The 18763-nt window shown below is 44.4% G+C and overlaps 1 protein-coding gene across 1 annotated transcript; it reads right to left on the bottom strand.

Annotated features, from left to right (window-relative positions):
- Positions 1 to 721: 721 nt before the first annotated feature.
- Positions 722 to 16016, bottom strand: PCP4L1 (Purkinje cell protein 4 like 1). The gene is made up of 3 exons (XM_051998249.1): positions 15750 to 16016; positions 2901 to 2955; positions 722 to 2205 (listed from the first exon to the last, which is right to left on the bottom strand). Exons 1-3 carry the CDS (start codon positions 15756 to 15758, stop codon positions 2069 to 2071), a joined length of 201 nt encoding a protein of 66 aa, XP_051854209.1. The 5' UTR covers positions 15759 to 16016; the 3' UTR covers positions 722 to 2068.
- Positions 16017 to 18763: the final 2747 nt, after the last annotated feature.

Here is an 18763-nt window from a genome sequence, read left to right as displayed (position 1 = left end):
GAGCACCTAATTAAGAACTCAATAAAAGAAAATAATTAAACTCCATCCCAAGAGAACCAGATTCAGTACATGGAAAGCCAATCTCTCAACACTCAGGCTAGTCACAGACACTCCTGTCAAGTGATCAGGAGAATAGAATGATCGGCTTTATTCTCTGAGACCCATTCTCTGAGTTCTCTAAATTGGGCTTTGAATTTTTTTTTATGCTGTGTATCATTAATCAGCAACTATAAACTGAACTGAGAGCTATTATAGTTTTGTTATAGTCCTAATAAAATCGTGTGACTTTCTCTTGCCTCTGACCCCCTGGAAATGTCATTCCCCCCTCAATTTAAAATAGAGTAGAGGGGCAATTCGTTTGAGGTTTGTTCTCAGAGAATGCACTAACTTCTGAGCTCAGAGAGGTTAGGAGGGTGATGGGAGAGCAATGCAGGTGCCTGGCGGGGGAGGTGACAATAGCAGACAAAGAAACTGGGGAGGTTAATCAAGGTGAGGGCAAGGTTGGTGGGTGGGATGGTAGAAGTGGGAGGAGGTTTACAGAATTGGGGTCTCGTGGAAAACTAGTGAAGCAATTTTGCCTTCCTGTCAGGGTCCACATTTAGGAGCTGAGAAATGGAAAACCACTCACCTGGATTCCACGTAGACTGCCACACTCCACCAGGGCCATCCTGTGGCCCCACTTCCATATTCTAACCCAGATAAAGCGGAGACAGAAACAAACTCACTTGAGGTTTTTATTAAACATGCTAAAACCTTGTGAGAAGGGCTGTTTATTTCTATTCTGCCTCCACAGTGGGGCAGGTGGGGATTGGGGGAAAGGTGAAGACACTGCTATCAGGAGGCCAAAGGGAGAGCATATCAGTAGGAAGGCTAGTCTCATGGAGGGCACTCACCTGGGCTTTAGCTCAAGGCTTCAGGAACCCCTCACTGCTCCTCTTTTCCTGCCCCTCATCTCCTTTCATCTTCAGTCTGTCCCAGGTCCACTTTTCCTGCCTGCCCCTCATTTTTGTGCTTCTCAAACTCGCCTCTCATTACCCTGTTCTCATTTCCCTGGCCTTAGAAGAATGGTAAGGTGGGAGAGGTAGTAGGAAATGGGAGAAAATTCGTTTGTCTCTACTACTCCCAGTCTTTCTCCCTGAAATTCTAATTTGCCCAGCATGCACTATTTATTGTGAGAAGCTCTTTTCGAAGTGGGGGTGTAGAAAGGGGAGGCTTCAATACCTGCTGTGATTCAGCTCAGGAAATTGGGAATAGGAACGTAGAGAGCTGTAAGATAGTACATGATGTCTAAATTCTAAGCTTAGCATGTGACAGAAAGGAAAAATGCCCCCTTCTCCCCAGTCATACCCTTCTCGGAAGCCCTCACTCCGCTTCAACTGTCCAAGGGTCTCTCATCTCCCTCCCCTCTCCCAAGTGAGCCACTGCAAGTCCCTGGCACGAGACCTTCCTCCCAAGCACTGCTCCCAAGGAGAAACTGGTTTCTTCAGGTTGTCAGAGCCTGGCAACCCTGATGATGGGGACAGGGAACATTGCAGGGGGTTACAATTATGTCTCATGGATAGGTTAGCAGGAAAGAGAAACCAGGATACATGGAATCAGGGTCAGTGGAGAGGGGGGTAATGGACAGAGGCAGGGCTGGCAGCTCAGGTGAATTTTTTTTTTTTTTTCTGGTAGCTCCGAAACCTGTCCTGGATGATAACTGCAGCTTTCTCTGTCTCGGGTGCCGCCATATCAATGTCTGCTTCTGAGTTGGTGTTCCTGTTCCCTGCGGACAAGGACAGCCACCCCCTAGTCTCTGACATAGGGCAGGACATCAAGCAGGGGGTCACTATCTCCGGGGAGAGATTGGCTTCCTCTCAGGTCTAAGTAGCTGCTAACTGGATCCTCTTCCCCCGCTCCCTTATAGTTTATGCTACCCTGATGGCTGAGGCAGGGGCAATCCTGGGGGTTGAGACTGTCTCAGGGACAGAGTGGAGAAAATAGGAACAGAATAATACAGAAGAATCGGGGTCTATGGAAAAGGGTGCTAGGGAAAAGGGGGACTAGGACAAAGGTTCAGGCTGGTGGCTCAGGAACTGGGATCTTTTTTCCTTTTCTGGAACCGGCGGAACTTGCCCTGAATGGCAAGTGCGGCTTTCTCTGTCTCGGGTGCAGTCAGATCAATATCAATTTCTTCTTCCTCACCCTTCTTGGCATCTGCTTTCTCTGCGGACAGTAAGGAGGACCCCTGGGTAAGTTTACCAGTGCCATTTCCTTTTCTCTTCCAGAAACTAATAAAGTGTTAAAGTCTTCTATTTTACTGAACTCCAGGGTTCCCTACCCCTCCCAGGCCCAGAGTTTCCTGAATAATACTATTTTATGAATTTAAATAAGATTCTTGGGTTGGGGACTGTCCATGTTGTGCTGGAGGAGCCTCCCTACCACAAGATCAAGACAAAAAGCTTCAGGCATAACAGATTTACATTCTGCAAGGCCAAAAGTACCATTTTTGACTTCTGACTGTTCCCTCTTAGAATGAATCTTCTTTAAATTCCTGCACCGATGGATGAGGAGGAGTTCAAAAATCTATTCCTCCCTACAGTTTTGACTCTATCCCTCATTTATTCCCAAAGGGAGTGCTCAAAGTTAAGAGGTAAAGTTTCCTCCCTTGGGCCTTGGAAATACAGCTGAAGAAAGAGTAAAAAAGTTAGGAGTGGTTGCTCTGATCTAGAAAGTCCTTTGCTCATCCAAATCCCTGCTCTTATTTGGTGCAGATCTGTGATTCTACCGGAGTAGCCAGATTCTGATCTTAACCCATCCTATGATGGTGTGCCCAGCTGTTTTCAGAAGTTTCTACGCTTACTACACAAATTTTTTTTGATACCACAATCCTGAAATCATCTCAGATCAATCCTACTCACCCTTTTCTTCTGGACTGGATGCCTTCTTGGCTTTTGGAGACTCGTTGGTACTGAGCTAAAAAAAACACACACAACACACACACACAAAAGAAGAATCAAAGAGCTCCTTAGAATAATGCACAAGTGGAAATGAAAAGCAGCCCTCTCTTAGCCCACCATAATTCTCCTTACTGCAGCTCTGATGGCCTCAAGACTCCTGAGTTTGGAATAAGAACTATAATCCTAATTCAGAACTCTCAAAAATTGTTTCCTTTTAAATATTATTGTGGTACTTCAAACAGGATATTAAAATTAACTTCATTCAATAAAGCTTTAATAATAGTCACAAAAACTCAAAATTTTAAGTAGATGTGGTCATAGTCATAGGCAATTCTGTTAAAAAACAGCTTCTACTAAGAGGAATACTTTCAAGAGGATCTGGTCACATCTTGTGCATAAGTGTTAAGAGGTCTTGTCTTTTTTTTTAAGTTTCTTTTACAAAAGAAGAATACAATTTAGCAAAGTTGCATTTCTAAACAGAAAACTTTTTAAAATGAACTAGTGGCTCTTAGAGGAAAAAAAATAAGTTATGCACTTAAATATGCATAGTCACTTGCTCTTCTTGAACTTCAGATTTCTTCTTTACAAAATGAGAATGTATGGGTATTCCTCTATCATGGGGCACCCATTTTATTTCCAGCAAATTATATGTTACCACAAAAAGAGCTGCTAGAAATACTGTAATATATATATATATATAGGAAACTTTTTGTCTTTAGTTTCTTTGAAGCATATGCACAATAGTAGGATCTCTGGATCAAAGGGTATGAACAATTTAGTCACTTTTTTGGTATAATTTTAAATTGTTTTCCAGAATGGACCATTTCAACAGTATATTTGCATGTCTTCTCTTCAGCATTAACTATTTCCATTTCATTTCAACTTTGCCAATTTGTTGTTAGCAAAATCAAACTTCAGAATTATTTTAATTTGACATTTGTCTAATTAAAGATTTGGAACACTCTTTTCCTAATTCATAATTCTTCTTTTGAGAATTATTTGTTTATTCATGTCTTTTGGTCACTTTTATTTACAACAATGTAAACAAAAACAATAAGACAAAGATAAATATTTTGTAGTTATAATAACTAATCTTGTCCCATCCCATCCCCGAGAAGGAATGAGGAAATACAGCTCCATTCTCTCTTAAAATAGGAAGTAGTCCAAGAATCGGAGTGTGGCAGAGGATGTTCTCAATTAAAGATGTAAAGTGCCTAGCCTAGGGGCATACACTCAGTAGGTATCATAGTTGGAATTTGAGCCCAAGGCTCCCTGGCATTGAGGCTTTTCAGTCTGAATCTTAGCACTAGATCTGAGTCAGAGAACAGAATTTGAATTTGGGCTCAGCTGGTCAGGTGAGCCACCTTCTGCAAGTCATTTAACATTTCTATACTGAAGTTGCTGCTATCTGTCAAATGAAGGGGCTTAAGACACATTGATTCCTGAGGTCCCTTCTGTGATCCTCTTCTCCATCTCTTATACCAGAAGGTTAATTTACCCACATATACACCACAGCCTAGACAGGAGCTAAAGCCTTTATTCCCTCCCTCCAACCCTAGCATTCTCCCCAAAAGTTTTTCAGCGCCCCCATCCACCTTCAAAATCCAAAATAGAGAAGCCCCACTTTCTACACTGTGATTCTTGGGGGCACAAGGGATTTTCTTCTTTTCTTTCTGGAAAGGGGAAATCAAACCGGGCAAACATATACTTGGGACATCCCCTAAGGAAACAGAGCCAAATTTTCACAGGATTATCATAGATTTAGAGATAGAAGGGCCCTTTGAAGTCTTTTTTTTTTTTTTAAACCTTCTTAATAAGTCCCAGAGAGGTGAACAGCTAAAGCAAAGTCTGAACACTGGTTTCTCCAACTCTGCATCTAGCATTGCTGTGTCTCCTTCTCACTCTGGGTCCTTATATTCAGAGCAAATTGCTTTCATCTATCACCAATCCAGAAGACTAACAATAGCTGAGTTCTGGCAAAGCCTTCCATTCTGGCATCCCGCCAGTGCTAGGGGCTGTGCAGTGACAGCACGACATGGGGAAGGTAAAGGGGCCACTGGAGCAGAGCCACCAAGCACCCCGAGAGGAGATGAGCAGGACCAGGGAACTAAGAGAATTCCTATGTGCTCATTCTTCATGGGCCGTTTTTCCTGTGGCCAGTAAATCCCCCAGCCCTGATCCTTGCTTTAGCCATTATCCAATTATCTGCAGCTGAGCCTGTTCCCATAATCCCTCCACCACCACCACCACTGCCTTCTCTCACCCCAGCTCCGACTCATGACCATGACCTGAACCCCGGCCCAGGGAGGGCTCGTGGCCCTGTGGCCCACTTTCATCTCTCTGTCTCTTTCCTTCATACTGGTTGTCCTTGAGGGTTCTCTAAACATGGATGTATGTCAGGACTGAGCTATATAGGACCTCTCCTTTCCCCCTCCTCCCCTGCCTGACTGAATCTCTCCTGAGATTACTGCCTCTGGAACGGAGCCACAGCTCAACAGCCGTCTGGTCTCACGAGGACTCCCAGCTCCAATTTGGCTTCAATTGTAAAGAACTACAGTTGAAAAAGCAGATATTCAGGGGGGTCTGCTGGGGGGATGAAAGGTCCCAGTTGTCCCCTTCCCCTTAGAAGATCCCTGGAACTCCTCACAGGCCCTGCTGCACCTCCTGCTGGACCCAAATAAACTCCAGTGATCGCCAGGTTCTTTCTTCCAATCACTCTCCCTTCCTTCCTCTCCCTCTCCCCACCCCCCAACACTTAGCTCTCAGAATAGCCACTCTTTTTCTCAATTCAGTTGTGTTTTTTATTTGTTTTTGTTAGGTTTTTTTTAGGGACAGCAGTGTCCAGCTCCCATTCTCTTTCTGATACTTGGCCCTTCTACTACGTCCCCAATAACTACTCAGGCTTCCCCCTGGCATTTAATCTCTATTTTCCAAAAGCCCAGAATATTCACCTAAAATAAACAAGGCTCTTTCCCCTTTCTCCTTCTCTACCATCCAGTAGAGCTAAGATGATGGGATGTTTAGCCACCCGAAGGGAATTAAAGCCTTAGAAACAACCCCAGCCCCTCCTTCCCAACACACATAACTCCTTGGGTTATTTTTCTACCTATCCTAGGTCTCTAATCATCTATGATTTGTGGTACATCAGGACCTGCATTTTTGTTGTTGCTTTTTCCTACTTCATTTGGGATTCCTATTAAAATAATAGTCAGATTGTCTCATCCTCTGATACTTTCACTTTTCAACTATAGCAGGTGGTATGAGGTATGCACAGCAAATTTGTCCATTTTTCTGTAGCCAAACAAAATGAAGGAGACACAGAAGGACCTCTACAGGAGTACTAGAGGCCCCACACTTCTTAACCATACCCCACAAATAACAGAGCCATTAGGGTAAAGTATTTATTTCCTACAATCTGTGCCTAATTCCCTACTATTATTCTATTCAAGCCATAGATAGATTACAAATTTTCTCCCTAAATCCCACAAGATTTGCCCTACCTCTTTCAGTCTCAAAAACCAAGCTGTCCTGTAGCTAGAAATAATAATAGGACTAATATTCCTTCCTCTTTTTGGGCACAGAAAACTAGGAGAAAAATACAGAAAAAAAAATACAGCCCCTAAGAGAGAAAGTGTGTATTGCAGTGAGGGGTGGAGATTGTCAAACATCACTATTTAGTTAAATACTTTTGCCACAAGAAATAGCAAAGCCCTGAGTTGGAAATAAAAGTCCTAAGGATTATGTCTCCTCCACCTCCATCAAAAAGCTAAACAGTTATTACCAAGGCCTGTTCCATAGCTCAGTTTTTCCTCTCTATCCTATTGGGAGCAAATTAGCCACATGCATTAAGGAGGTCTATCTGGTCAGGCTTGGTGCAAAAAGCTAAAGATATAAAACTGGGTTCCCAACCAAAGTCCTCAGTTCCATGATGCTCTAACTTCTTACTTGAAGTTTCCTTTGTATCCTCATTCAAGCTCAAAACCTATATAGCAAGCGTGTCTCATGCTGCCCAGGGCCCTGTTCTCCCTTTCAGCTTAAATCTCTTGCTCCCCTCCTTACTTCCAGCCTTCCACCCTGAGGTTTTACAGCAGTGATCACGGCAGCTGGTGGGCAGTAGGCCCAACACTTGGTGGAGAAGAGCCTCCCTGCTCACAGAGTACCAAAAGCTACTCATTTGCCATTTGTCCTCCCTGCGTGCTCCGCTCCCCCACCACTTACTTATTAGCAACAGAACCTCCACCCTGGAGAGCCATCAGCCCCAGTCAGGCATTTCCCAGGGGAGCCCATCTCTCCTCTCCTAGGCTCTCTGCCTTCCTGTCTTCCTCAACTCGGGGCCTAGCATGCTACCAAGTTCCATTCCATCAGCCAAGCTCTAGCTGCCAATTCCCTATGGGCATACTTTATTTTCCTCTGTTCCATGGACTCTCACATGAGAATATGTCCAAACAAGGAGCAGAAGCGAAGGAAGTAAAGGGGCTGCCCCCTGTCTCAGGTGCTGTCTCTTCAAACTTATCCAAATACTCTGAGTCAGGATGTTCAGGGACAAAATGAGAGCAACAATTACACACACACACACACACACACACACACACACACACACACCCCAAAACTCAATTCCTGCTTCTATCACAGCTGAATGCCTCTGTTTTCTTCCTTAACTCCCAGCAATTGAAAATGACCACACATTTGTTCCCTTTTTATCCTCTTAGCATAGCAAATGTCAGTTAACTAATTCACAAAAGCTTCTCATGTGGAAGGAGGTCCTAATCCTTATGAGGTCCCAAACAAGTTTTCCCCTGTTTCATGATAAATCAGCCCACCTGAGCTGAGTGTGTGACATGGAATCTGCTTTCTGAGAGCAGGTTAATCTCATTCTGTTATTGCTGTAAGACTATTAGCAAAGAAAGAAGAAAACCAAAAGAATGGTTCCCTTCCCCTTAGCATATGGCCTTGACAAAAGAAGAAAAACCATAAAAAGGGTAAATATTGTTTTCTAGTTTCTTCCCTTACTCATTTAAGTAGGTTCTAAATCCACAGGTACTCTAGTGATTTAGTGAGCACCAGGTGAGAACAAACTAGTAGGATATCTGTGGTCCTTTGGGGGCATTAAGACCAAAGAGCCCAAGTTGCCGTAGAATATCCCCAGTTTAAACTAGGAGGAAACCCCCTCCTGAATTGGGAGAAGAGGTTTGAAGTTAAGAGACAAGCAATCCCTTCTGCACTACAGGAATACCTAGAGGAGTCTCTTCTCCTGTGAACTAGTCCTGAAATCATGATCTCCGGGATGCCCCAGATATCTAAAAGTTCCAGATTATCTCTGCCTTAGGGTTTTTAGCTGGAAAATCTCCAAAATGGCTCTAGCTCTCCAAGGCAGAAAAGTCTAACAACCTTAGGCAGGGGGGCATGCCCCTATAGCAAGTCTTGCCTGCCTTGCCTCTCTGGGATTTCTTGGACCCAGCCCAAAAAGAATATACTGCAAGCCAGAGTGAGCATCGTGATTCAAGAAAGGATTGCCAATTCTTGTGTGACAAGGGAGTGTGGGGCCTGATGGTGGCTCTCCCTGTCCAAGCTAGCACGGCGCTTCGTGGAGGAGATAGAGGTTTGCCTACCCTTGCAGGACCAGAACTTTAGACATCCCAGAGTTCAAGTTATTTTAGGGAGGAGGATGTTAGCATAGAAGTCAAGTCACACAGTTTGGATATTTCTCCTGGTTGGATAGAGTCGCCAGGAAAGCTAGGAGTTTTAGGCACAGTCCTCCACCCTTGCCTTCACACCTTTCCCCCAGAGGAAGCAGATCATAGTTCCAGGGAAATCCAAGGCTCAGGAAACTTGGGGGAGGTTTTCTCGTTGCTGTGGATAACCCTGGGTGTCATCTCCTAGGCTTAGGCTCAGCCCGCCCCTTCCTCAAGCCCCTCCCCTTCTTCCTTCTTCATCTCCCTTTCATTTTTAATGGTGTTGCCACAGCAACCACTGCCACCAGAACAGGCAAGATAGTGTCACCCTCTCTGCTCCAAACAGCAAGTTGGAGCTCCTCTGGGGAGGGGTGAACTGCACAGCTCATTCTAGGTTCCCTCAAGAAAAATCAGCAGCATGTGCTGGGCACCAGCCATCAGGAACAAAAGGCTGACCTCCCCTGCCTAGGTAACTACGTGATGCAAACTCAAGATGGCTGTACACAAACACCGCCCGAATGCACACATTGCTACATGCACATGATACCCAGCTCAGTGCTCATTAACATGAATGTAAGTCTGCCAATCGGCAGCAGGAAATCCTAAAATGGGCTTCTTCCTTTAAACAGACCAAGATTTGATAAGCTTCCCAACCTAAAAGTGCAAGAACCAGAGGAAAACAAGCGGTTACTGGGTCTAAGTTTCGAGTCCATGGGACAAGGTGGGACTTTAGCCCCAATACTAGCCCCTCCTTAGCTATGTTCTGTGTCCTGCTGTCAATTATTAGGCACTGCCAGAGGAGGGAAAGTTTTCTGTGACTCCCAAGTACCCTTGGCAGGCTCTTCCATACTTCTGTTTTGGAGAGATTGTTGGAACTACATTCGTTTCAAAATAGGATCCAGCTGCAGCCCTCACACAGCTAGAACAAGAAATACTCACTCAAGGTCACCCCTTGAGATAATAATAGTCAGAAAAAGAACTCAGGTACCCCTCATCCTTATTCATCATAAAATCCCTCAAAGGATGCCAGAAACCATATTTCCCAGGTCCCTCCAAGAAGAGGGAAGGGAGACTTCATGATCTTGATTTCCAGCCAGCTCAGGTCCCCCATTCAACAGTCCCTCCCCCTGATTCCTGGAATAGCAGACCACCTCCCTCCCCCCTTCACCCAGAGCCAAAGTCAGAGCTGGTTGACCGAGCCAGCTCACCACATGGAGTGAGTCAACAGCCCCAGCCCCATTTCCCCCAGCTTGGGCTGCACCAGTTTAATGAGTGGTTATTTGCGGCACACTGCACACAGCCTTCACCTCACACTGGGGAGAGGGGCAGTGCCAAAGCACCATTTATTACTATAATCTGCAGTATGCATCCCACCCATGGTGTTAACGACTCAAAATAAACGTATTAATCCCCTTGCAGCCTAACAAGCAAGTGCTCCGCAGGAGGGATTAGTGTGGGAGGAGAAAGGTGTCATGGACAATGGTGGGAAGTGGGCATAATGAGTCCTGATCTCCCCTTTCACTAGACAGAAGGCAAGGAAATCTAGGTGGGCATGGCCTCTGGAATCACCCTAGTGAGAAACAAATGTGGCGTCCACAGGACTTTCTAATGATTTGCTTACAAAGGCTCCTACTTAGTCCTTAAGACAATCAAACAGGAGAACTTAAGGCTAAGCATTCTAGAGAAGGGGGTTTAAGATTTCCTTAAGCAACTAAAAGAAAAGGGAAGTTTCTATTTACCGCCCCTAAGGAATGATTCTGGGTAAAATTCTTTCAATTTAAGGAGTAGGACAGAAGGATGGATGCTGATAACTACATACTTAGAGCTTAGTGATCTCTGGGTCTTTGCTTAGGATCATGGACCAGCTCAGCAGATACTCTATTCTCTCTTCTTCTCACATTTCTCCTCCCAAGGCTTTTGTGAACTTGCCTTGGAAATAATCCGCCTTTGAATGAAAAACTAAAGACCCAAACCTGAGCCACCAGTCTTCTCCCCAACAACCAGGAAACCTAACAGCTGCTCAGGACCAGGAGCAGCTAGCTATGTCTTAAGAAATTCATACTATCAATCCTCTCTGCAATGCAGTAGTAGCAGCTGTTTCTGATGAGCTCCAGGGGCTAAGGTGATGGTGGTATTAGTATGAGTAATAATAACCACCTTGCATTTATTTAGTGTTTTAAAATATAAAAGGCATCTTTGTATCTATTATCCTATTTGCTCCTCACACCCACACGTGGTAAGCATTGTTACAGAAATTATCATAATACAAAGAGACATGAAAACCTAGTTAACTACCTCCATACCTGCGTTGCATGTCAACCAACATGGTCTATCACTAAAGCGACTAGATGCCTTGCCTTAGAAAATAGACCGAGATGGATTTAAATTGTATGTCCTCACTTCCACCAGTTTCTCTTGTCATAGTTTGACCCATGTTAAAGCTTTCTCTCCCTCTCTCTATATGCAAAAGTTAACTTTTAAGCCACAGTCTTTATGTTTTGTGATAAATCTTCATTAAGTCCTGGAGCCAAAAAAATATATCACCTGGTGGCCAACTTTCTGGCAAAAAGTCTCTCAGCTCTTAACAGGACCTTGGATGAGAGACCTATGTTTCATTGCCAGGCATGTACTCAAAACCTTTCCATCTTGGCAGGACTTGCCAGAGCTTACACTTGTGGTCTTCAAAAACATAGGGTCATTAGGAAGCATCCAAGTCAGACTTCAGTGGATCACATAAAAGAGTATTTTCCTGAAAAATGCATGTAAATCAATTTGGCTTAAGTACATTGGTGAAACAAGTGATTTAAAAGAATACTATGGCACATCATTTATAAAATGAAATTACTTCCTGATTTATGATTTTTTAGGTCAGATTTTAAATGGCATTTTCTTAGAACAGAACACAACTGTATTTCCATGTTCCAGGATAATCTTGAACCTGCTTCTCCCAATGGACATGAATAGTGACAGAGGAAACAATTTCTTCTGACTCCGTTTTTTACTAGATTCCTCCCAATCTCCAACACTCCTAATTACACTAGTAAATATCCAGAGCTAACTCCTTGGCTACCCGTGTAAGATCCATCGATTTTGACTCCTGATTGGCCATCTGAAATGTGATTGCTTTATAACAGCCTCAGTAGAGGCTCTCTCATACCCTGAGCCCTGAAATTCTACAAATCTCTAGACTGCTATTCTTTGTTGGAAAGTGAAGAGACATCTTTTTAGGTCATAGGACCACAGGATTCTCCATTTCTTCTAGAACAGAGGAGCAATATATCATATCATCCTATTACATTATTCTCAAGAAACTGTGCTGATCCAGATTTTTCCTTATTTTCAAATCTTCTAATAGACTGTGTATAACTTAAGACCTCTTTAGGCTTCATTTTCTCTCCTTATCCATCCAAGAGTAGAGAACATTGGGTTACTTCATATATGTAAGCATTCTAGTGGTAAGCAGCTCTTGTGTTTTACGTAAGAGTTCCATAACAAGGATAAAACTGCCAATTAGAGGGGGAAAATCAATTAAAGAGTATTTATTAAGAAATATGGAGTCATTCCAGGTCCCTACCAGGTTTCCAACCAACTGGTTTGGAGAGGTCATAACAGAATTGTGTTACCTTGACGGTGATTCAGTTGTGGGGAGGGTTGCTTTGATCCAACTGAATGGTCACCTAGATCCATATGACCCATTTCAATAGAAAGTTTACTGGGGTAAAGGACTGCAGCAATGCTTCCATCAAGTCAGGAATACAGCAGAGGAAAAGAAAGAAGACAAGTACCAGATGCTAACCAGATATGTCAAGATAACAGCATATTATCCAAGGGGAGTATACTCCATGGGCAAGGGAAATAGTAATATCATAAAGAAGGTATTTCTGAATTCCCCCAGGATGCTGCTAGTGAATTGCCAATCACTCCAGCCTTTGACAATCAGCAATGCAGCATAGGCCCGTTTGAGTAGCCACCTAGACACCCATATGTTCCATTTCCACAGAAAGCCTACAGGGGTAAAGGACTGCACCAGTGAGGGACTTCCATCAGGTCAGGAATGCAGCAAAGTAAGAAGAGGACAGGCACTAGAATTATGCTGTAAGCAACCAGATTCACTGCATGACAGTGGGATTCCAGAAAGGAATCAGAGTCCTAGGGTAACCCCCTTCCCCATCTCTTCTTGAAATAAAAGTTATAGAACCTTGCAAAATGTACTGAGCTCCCTCTCCTACTTCTAGAACAGATCCCCTTGCCCCAGCCCTCCCCACATAGACACCAAACCCTTCTGGAAGCTATAAATGTACATAAACTAGTCTCTAGCAGCTCCTTATGTGCATGCAGACACGAACACACTCAAAGGGAAATCCATTGCTGCAGTACTGGATGATAGGAATGAGGAAAACAAAACAGAAGTAGCCTGCTGTCCCCACTGTATCTTCACCCTAAGCTCCTCTAGCTTCAGTTCGGTAAAGCCCAAGGGGATTCCCCTAGGCACTGGTTCTCCAGGTGAAATGGGAATCTCCGAAGGGAATTCCAAACCTTCCCCTCTCCTGCAGCTTCTCTAGAGTAAGGAAAGGGACAAGCGGAGGAGGTAAAGCTTGCGTAAGATGCAGGGTACCCAGGGCTTCCCCAAGCTGGGCACTTCTGCCTGGAGGGATGGGCTAAAAAGACTGAGGCACTTGGGAGAATCCCTAGAGCTCCGGACCTTCAGTCAGCACTTCCGATTTTCACAACAGTCTTAACGAGAGGAAGAAAACAGGCTGGGCCTGAGCCCCTTGAGAAACAAGGACCCCTTGGGGAACGGGTTCCAGAGTCAGCTGGTCTCTGAACACACCCAGGTAGCTAATTTTTGCAGTTTGATTTTTTATACATATGCATCCTCAGTACTGGGCTCAATTCCATGCTAAGGAGGACAGTTTCAATAGCCAAATTGTTAATTAGATCCAGTTCATTCTGACAGACTTGAGAACACCCAGCAGCACTGAACAGTGATGGCTAATCCTCTGTCTTGAGATTCTACTCCCTACCACTCCACTACCCACCAGATTGGGATTAGACTCAGCTGCTGAGTCAAGGCACCCCCCCCCCTCACATACACCCTAGGACCTATATACCCTTAAGATATCAAATTGCTTTTCCTTCCAGTGAATTTTTTTTTTCTGATCAAAACCCTATAACAAACCCCATCTCCGAAAGCAGTGTCCCACAGAGAATCGATGCCCTGTACAACAGAAGGGGCCAACCACATCAGCTCCACGCAGTCACGGTTCTTAAGAGCTTACACTCCCAGGGGCAGCTTGAGTTGCAACTTTCAAATTTAGAAACAGCCAGGAGGGATCCACCCTAGACCTCAGTAAAGGGAGTAAGAAGAAAATCATTGCATCCACATTAAAGGTGGAAGCATGATGTAATGGAAATCAGAAGGCCAGGGTTCAAGTCCTAGATTTGCCTTTTGTTTTTTTCTTTTTTTAATTATGGTGACTCTAGAAAAGTGATTTCATCTTTCTGGGACTCATTTTCCTGGTCTGCCAAATAGAAAAGGGGGAGGGGAATTGGACCAGGTAAATATTAAGATCACCTCAGCTCTCACTTTAGTACTCGCTAACAAAGCTGTGGGTAAAGAAAGCAGGTAGTCTTGATTTATTTCCTGCTCCCTCTGTGAAAGGCACCCTTTGGTCATGGTAGTGATTAGCTGGGGGGGCTGGTGTCATTTCCATTCATCTGGTGGCCCCTAGACTAACTGAATTTATTAAAATAAACTTAGTGAGCATAGCAACCAAAGAAAACTTTGTGGTTGGAACTAATTAGCACCCTGGATGGCATCCCCCAGCGAGAGAGTAGAACAGTTCTGTACACTGAGCCTTTAGCTGGGAATTAGGACTCCAAGGCCCTATTTCTAAACAGGTGACCTTGGGAATATTTGTACTAATCTACACACACACACACACACACACACACACACACACACACACACACGTCACTGCTCCCCCCCCCAATATCTTTAAACTAGTCAAAAGAAACAGAAGGATCTGGCACCTAGTTGACAAGTTGGGGTTAACTCATGTCCAGAAAGCATTTCTACAAATCTTTCTGACAATCCTAAATCATTAAGGAGAGAGAGTGAGAACTGTATCCTGAGAAGAAAACAGCACCAGGAAGCAAGCTGGAGCTGTCACTACATGAGATAGCTATATGTTAGCAAGAAAATGCTGGTTTCTAGATCTGGAACTATTAAGTTACCACAAGCAGACAATTAGGGGACATTCCTCAGTCAGTGCTCTGCCCTCCCCAATGGATATAATCTGAAACCAGAATGCCATAGGATGATTGTTGAGACTGGCCACCCTCATTTCCAAGGAGGTTTTCCCTGGCAGCCATACAGCTTGTCTAACACTGCAGAGGGAAGGATGTAGACTACTTAAGGGTACTTCTCCACCCTTGATCCACTCCCCCCACTCTAAGAAGGGTCTTTGAATGTGAGACTATGGAAACTACCCATCAAGGTATTCTACTGAAGATGATAAAATAACACTTCCCTTGACTCTAGTTTGTCCCCCAGCAAAGGGCTGCCCCCACCCCATTTTCTTTCCTAAAGAAGGAAAAGTCTCCTGAGTTGGGGGAAGGGCAAGGGAAGGAGGGAGAAGGAAGGGAGGAGGGTAGAGGGTTGTCAGAGAAGTGCATAAATAATAAAAGAGGGATGAATCCTTAGATTGGAGGGGGAAGGAATGCACCTGGGGTGCCCAGGAATAGGACCAGGCAGTCAGAGCAGCAGAGTGGGAGAATCTTCAGGGAATTGGTTGGGGGTAGGGAGAGAGGGGGAGAGCTGCCACTCTGAGCTCTAATCCATCCCCCCAGCCACCCCACAGCATTCCAATCACCCCTAAAGCTCCTGCCCGCCCTTGGCAATAAGCTCGAATCCCAGTGACATAAGGGGTCAGTCTCCCTCTTTCCCACAGTTCTGGGCTTCCTAGAGGTGGGGAGAATTGCCTCAGGGTTCGGTGCCCCCCCCTCCACGGGTGACCCCTCAACGCATCCCTTTCGGGGTATCCTTCCCCAAGCAGCCCCCGCCCCCCCGCCTTCATTCCTCCTCCCTCCCCAGGACAGAGCAGGGTTGGGAGATGCCCCCAGCGAGCGGGCTCACCTCGCTCATGGCAGCCGGACGGGGCTCCTTGGGGGAGCGGCACCCGCAGGTAAAGGAGCTAGATGGGGCGGCGGTGTCTCAAGGGGGCCGTTGGCCGTCGGCAGTTGTCTCACCCGGCTGTCAGAGAGTGGGGCGCGCGGAACTGGGCACACAAGCAAAGAATGCAGACAGACCCCCGCTGCTGGGCACTTAGCACCCCAGCTTCGGAGTCCTTTAGCTCCCAGCCAGTTTTCCCTTTTCGACCTGTCCTGTCAAAGCGGCTCCGCGATGCCCGCCCCGTGTTTTATATCCTGCTCCCGGGACCCACCTCCGGCTTGGCCAATGAAGATGACTTATTCCCGTAGACTGACAGTTGGACCCAGCCAATGACAGAAGGATCAGTGGTTTGCAGCATTTCCAAACTAGGGTAAGATAGACAAGCGAGCAGGAGGGAGGGGGAGATGGGGGGCGGGGGTAGGGATGAAGAGTGCATGTTTGAGAAATAAACCAGGAGGGAAAAGTTGGGAGGAAAATAACATGGAGTCATGGGAAAGAGAGACAGGTAGAGACAGAGACAGAGACAGAGACAGAGGCAGAGGCAGAGATAGAGAGAGACAGAGACAGAGACAGAGGCAGAAACAAAGGCAGAGGCAGAGACAGAGGCAGAAACAGAGGCAGAGATAGAGGCAGAGGCAAAGACAGAGAGACAGAGACAGAGATAGAGGCAGCAACAGAGACAGAGACAGAGAGTGCATGGTTTGGAAAGGGAAAATCCAACAGATGTTACTTGGAACCACTTACTGGATCTTGCTGATGTGTATAGGTAGGGGGCAAAGGAGAAAGAGAAACTATAATAATCCCAAGATGTTTCCATGTAAAATATTCAAGAAAACTGAGACCAAGTGCTTGCCTATTATAATCATAACTTGTCCATTTTTCAATCTCTTCTCTTAAGGATTGAGTGCCAGCAAAGTATTTATTACCTCCTGGGCACCATGGAAGCTACAAAGAAATGAAGCGTGGTCCCTTGCTCTCAGGGAGCCTATTTTCTCACCCCAGAGATGAAACACGTAAGACGTTTCTGGATTGAAGATGTTTGGCTTGGCAGAGCATGGCCTCTAAAGCCAGATCAGTTCCTCCCAAGTACGGTGCCAGGAATTTGGTTACTAAGCACCAAGCAAATGGAACACCTGTAGATAAGAAGACTAGCTGATGGAGAGATATAGATGAAAATGCACTCAGTCCAATCTGTGTTATATACCAACAGATACAGATACCACAATTCTTTTGAGATAGCTTCATGTCCAGGCTTCTCATTTTGCAGAAAGGAAAACTAAAGTCGGGAAATGAGCTGTGACCTTTTCATAACTATACAGCGAGCCAAGACTGGAATCCAGTTCTATTGAATTCCTAATCAGGACCTCTTTCCACTGTGCTCACAATGATGCTACTTTCTAATCAATATTTATGATTTGGAATGTGTCTGTGTGTCTGTAAATAATCTATTCAAAATTTAAAAGAGAACATTTAGGTCCAAGTCACATAGGTAAGTATAAGGGACTAGACCTATAATTTTATTGATAGGGGAAACTCCCAAATAAGAAAGCTTCATCTCCTAATGGAATTCAGAACTATTACATTAACATCATCCCAGAAACTTGCTTACACTTTCATAATGAGTTTATATGCCTAGGCAGCTATGTGGTGCAGTGAATAGAGTGCTTATCCTGGAATCAGGAAAACCAGGAAAACCCATCTTCCCTTGCTCACTAGACTTAGACACTTTAGATTAGGCAAATCACTTAACCTTGTTTGCCTCAGTTTCCTCATCTGCAAATTGAGCTGGAGAAGGAAATGGCAAACTACTCTTTGCCAAGAAAACCCCAAATGGGGTCACAAAGATCTGGACTCGACTGAAATGACTCAAGAATAGCAATTCAAGATAAAGCTTGAACTCAGTCCTTCCTGACTTCAAGTATAGCCCTCTAGCTACACAGCTTTTCACAAATCATATACTTTATCTAAGCTTCAACTATTATCAATCATTGCTTATCAAAACCTCTGCCTTTCATTTCACTAGTCTTTGAAGACTGTCACTTAAGATTCTCTCAGACTTTCTAGAAAAATACCCACAGGCATTGCCAACCATTTGCAGTTTTAATATTAAAAGCCTTTAGTTGTTCTTTTTTTTTCCCCCTGCTATCTTCTTGTATGGTAAAGGTTCAACTCCCTCAATAGCTGTTGCTTAGTTTTTCTTAAATAGCTATTTTTAGGCAGTCTCAAATAACTTTCTCGCTGTAATCACAATATCTTGATCTTTCTTTTCCTAGGTTCTTCTGTCTCCCTAAATAGCTCTTGAATATGGGACCCCATATCAGCTCCAAGATACTCTAAACTATAGCTCACAAGTCTCCCACCTATATGATGCATTTGCTAGGCTAACCAGAAGATAAAACATTTTGTTTTGTTCAAAACAAAATAAGTGGCAAAAACAAAAAGAAAGATTTACTCAACAAAGATCAAGGGTATTCTCTGCCAAAGATTACCACACCATCAGGAGAAGGCACCATATATCAAAAACACATAGCCAGAGAACACTCCTGGAAAATATATATATAGCAATTCATATACCTAAGTTTACATCCCCATTATAATCTTTTGATTGTCTCTAGCTGTTGCTTATTTCTCTGATGTCTTCCGGTGAAGATGGTGGCCTGTAAGATGTTTTCTCTGTAGGACTGTAGTCTTCTATTGAGTTATTCTCCATGATTGGTTGCTTTTCATTACCCTCTCCTGGCATTTCCACGGAATTGCTCTGTGTTGATTTTCACTTGTTGTTCTGTGTCTTTCCACAAAGAGGAAGACTTTCATTAGCATAGCCACAGGGGCTGATTCAACTGTTTATGCTTTCAGACCCCAGACTGCTACATACAGTCAGCTAAGAAAGCTCTTAGGCACTTCTTTTAGGAATTTCTCTGCCTCCACTTAAATTGCATTTCAACTCTTACTTGAGTCATGATCACAAAACTCCTTTT

The sequence above is a fragment of the Antechinus flavipes genome, chromosome 4, assembly GCF_016432865.1.
Source record: "Antechinus flavipes isolate AdamAnt ecotype Samford, QLD, Australia chromosome 4, AdamAnt_v2, whole genome shotgun sequence".
Taxonomy (NCBI): Eukaryota; Metazoa; Chordata; class Mammalia; order Dasyuromorphia; family Dasyuridae; genus Antechinus; species Antechinus flavipes.
Note: the sequence above shows the minus strand (reverse complement) of the source record. Positions and strands in the feature narration are given on the sequence as shown.

Bases quoted from the DNA above. Each gene is read 5' to 3' on its own strand.
- PCP4L1 (XM_051998249.1), bottom strand. The intron at 2,206-2,900 runs GTGAGTAGGATT...TACTGTCCGCAG, and splicing joins ATCCAGTCCAGAAGAAAAGG to AGAAAGCAGATGCCAAGAAG.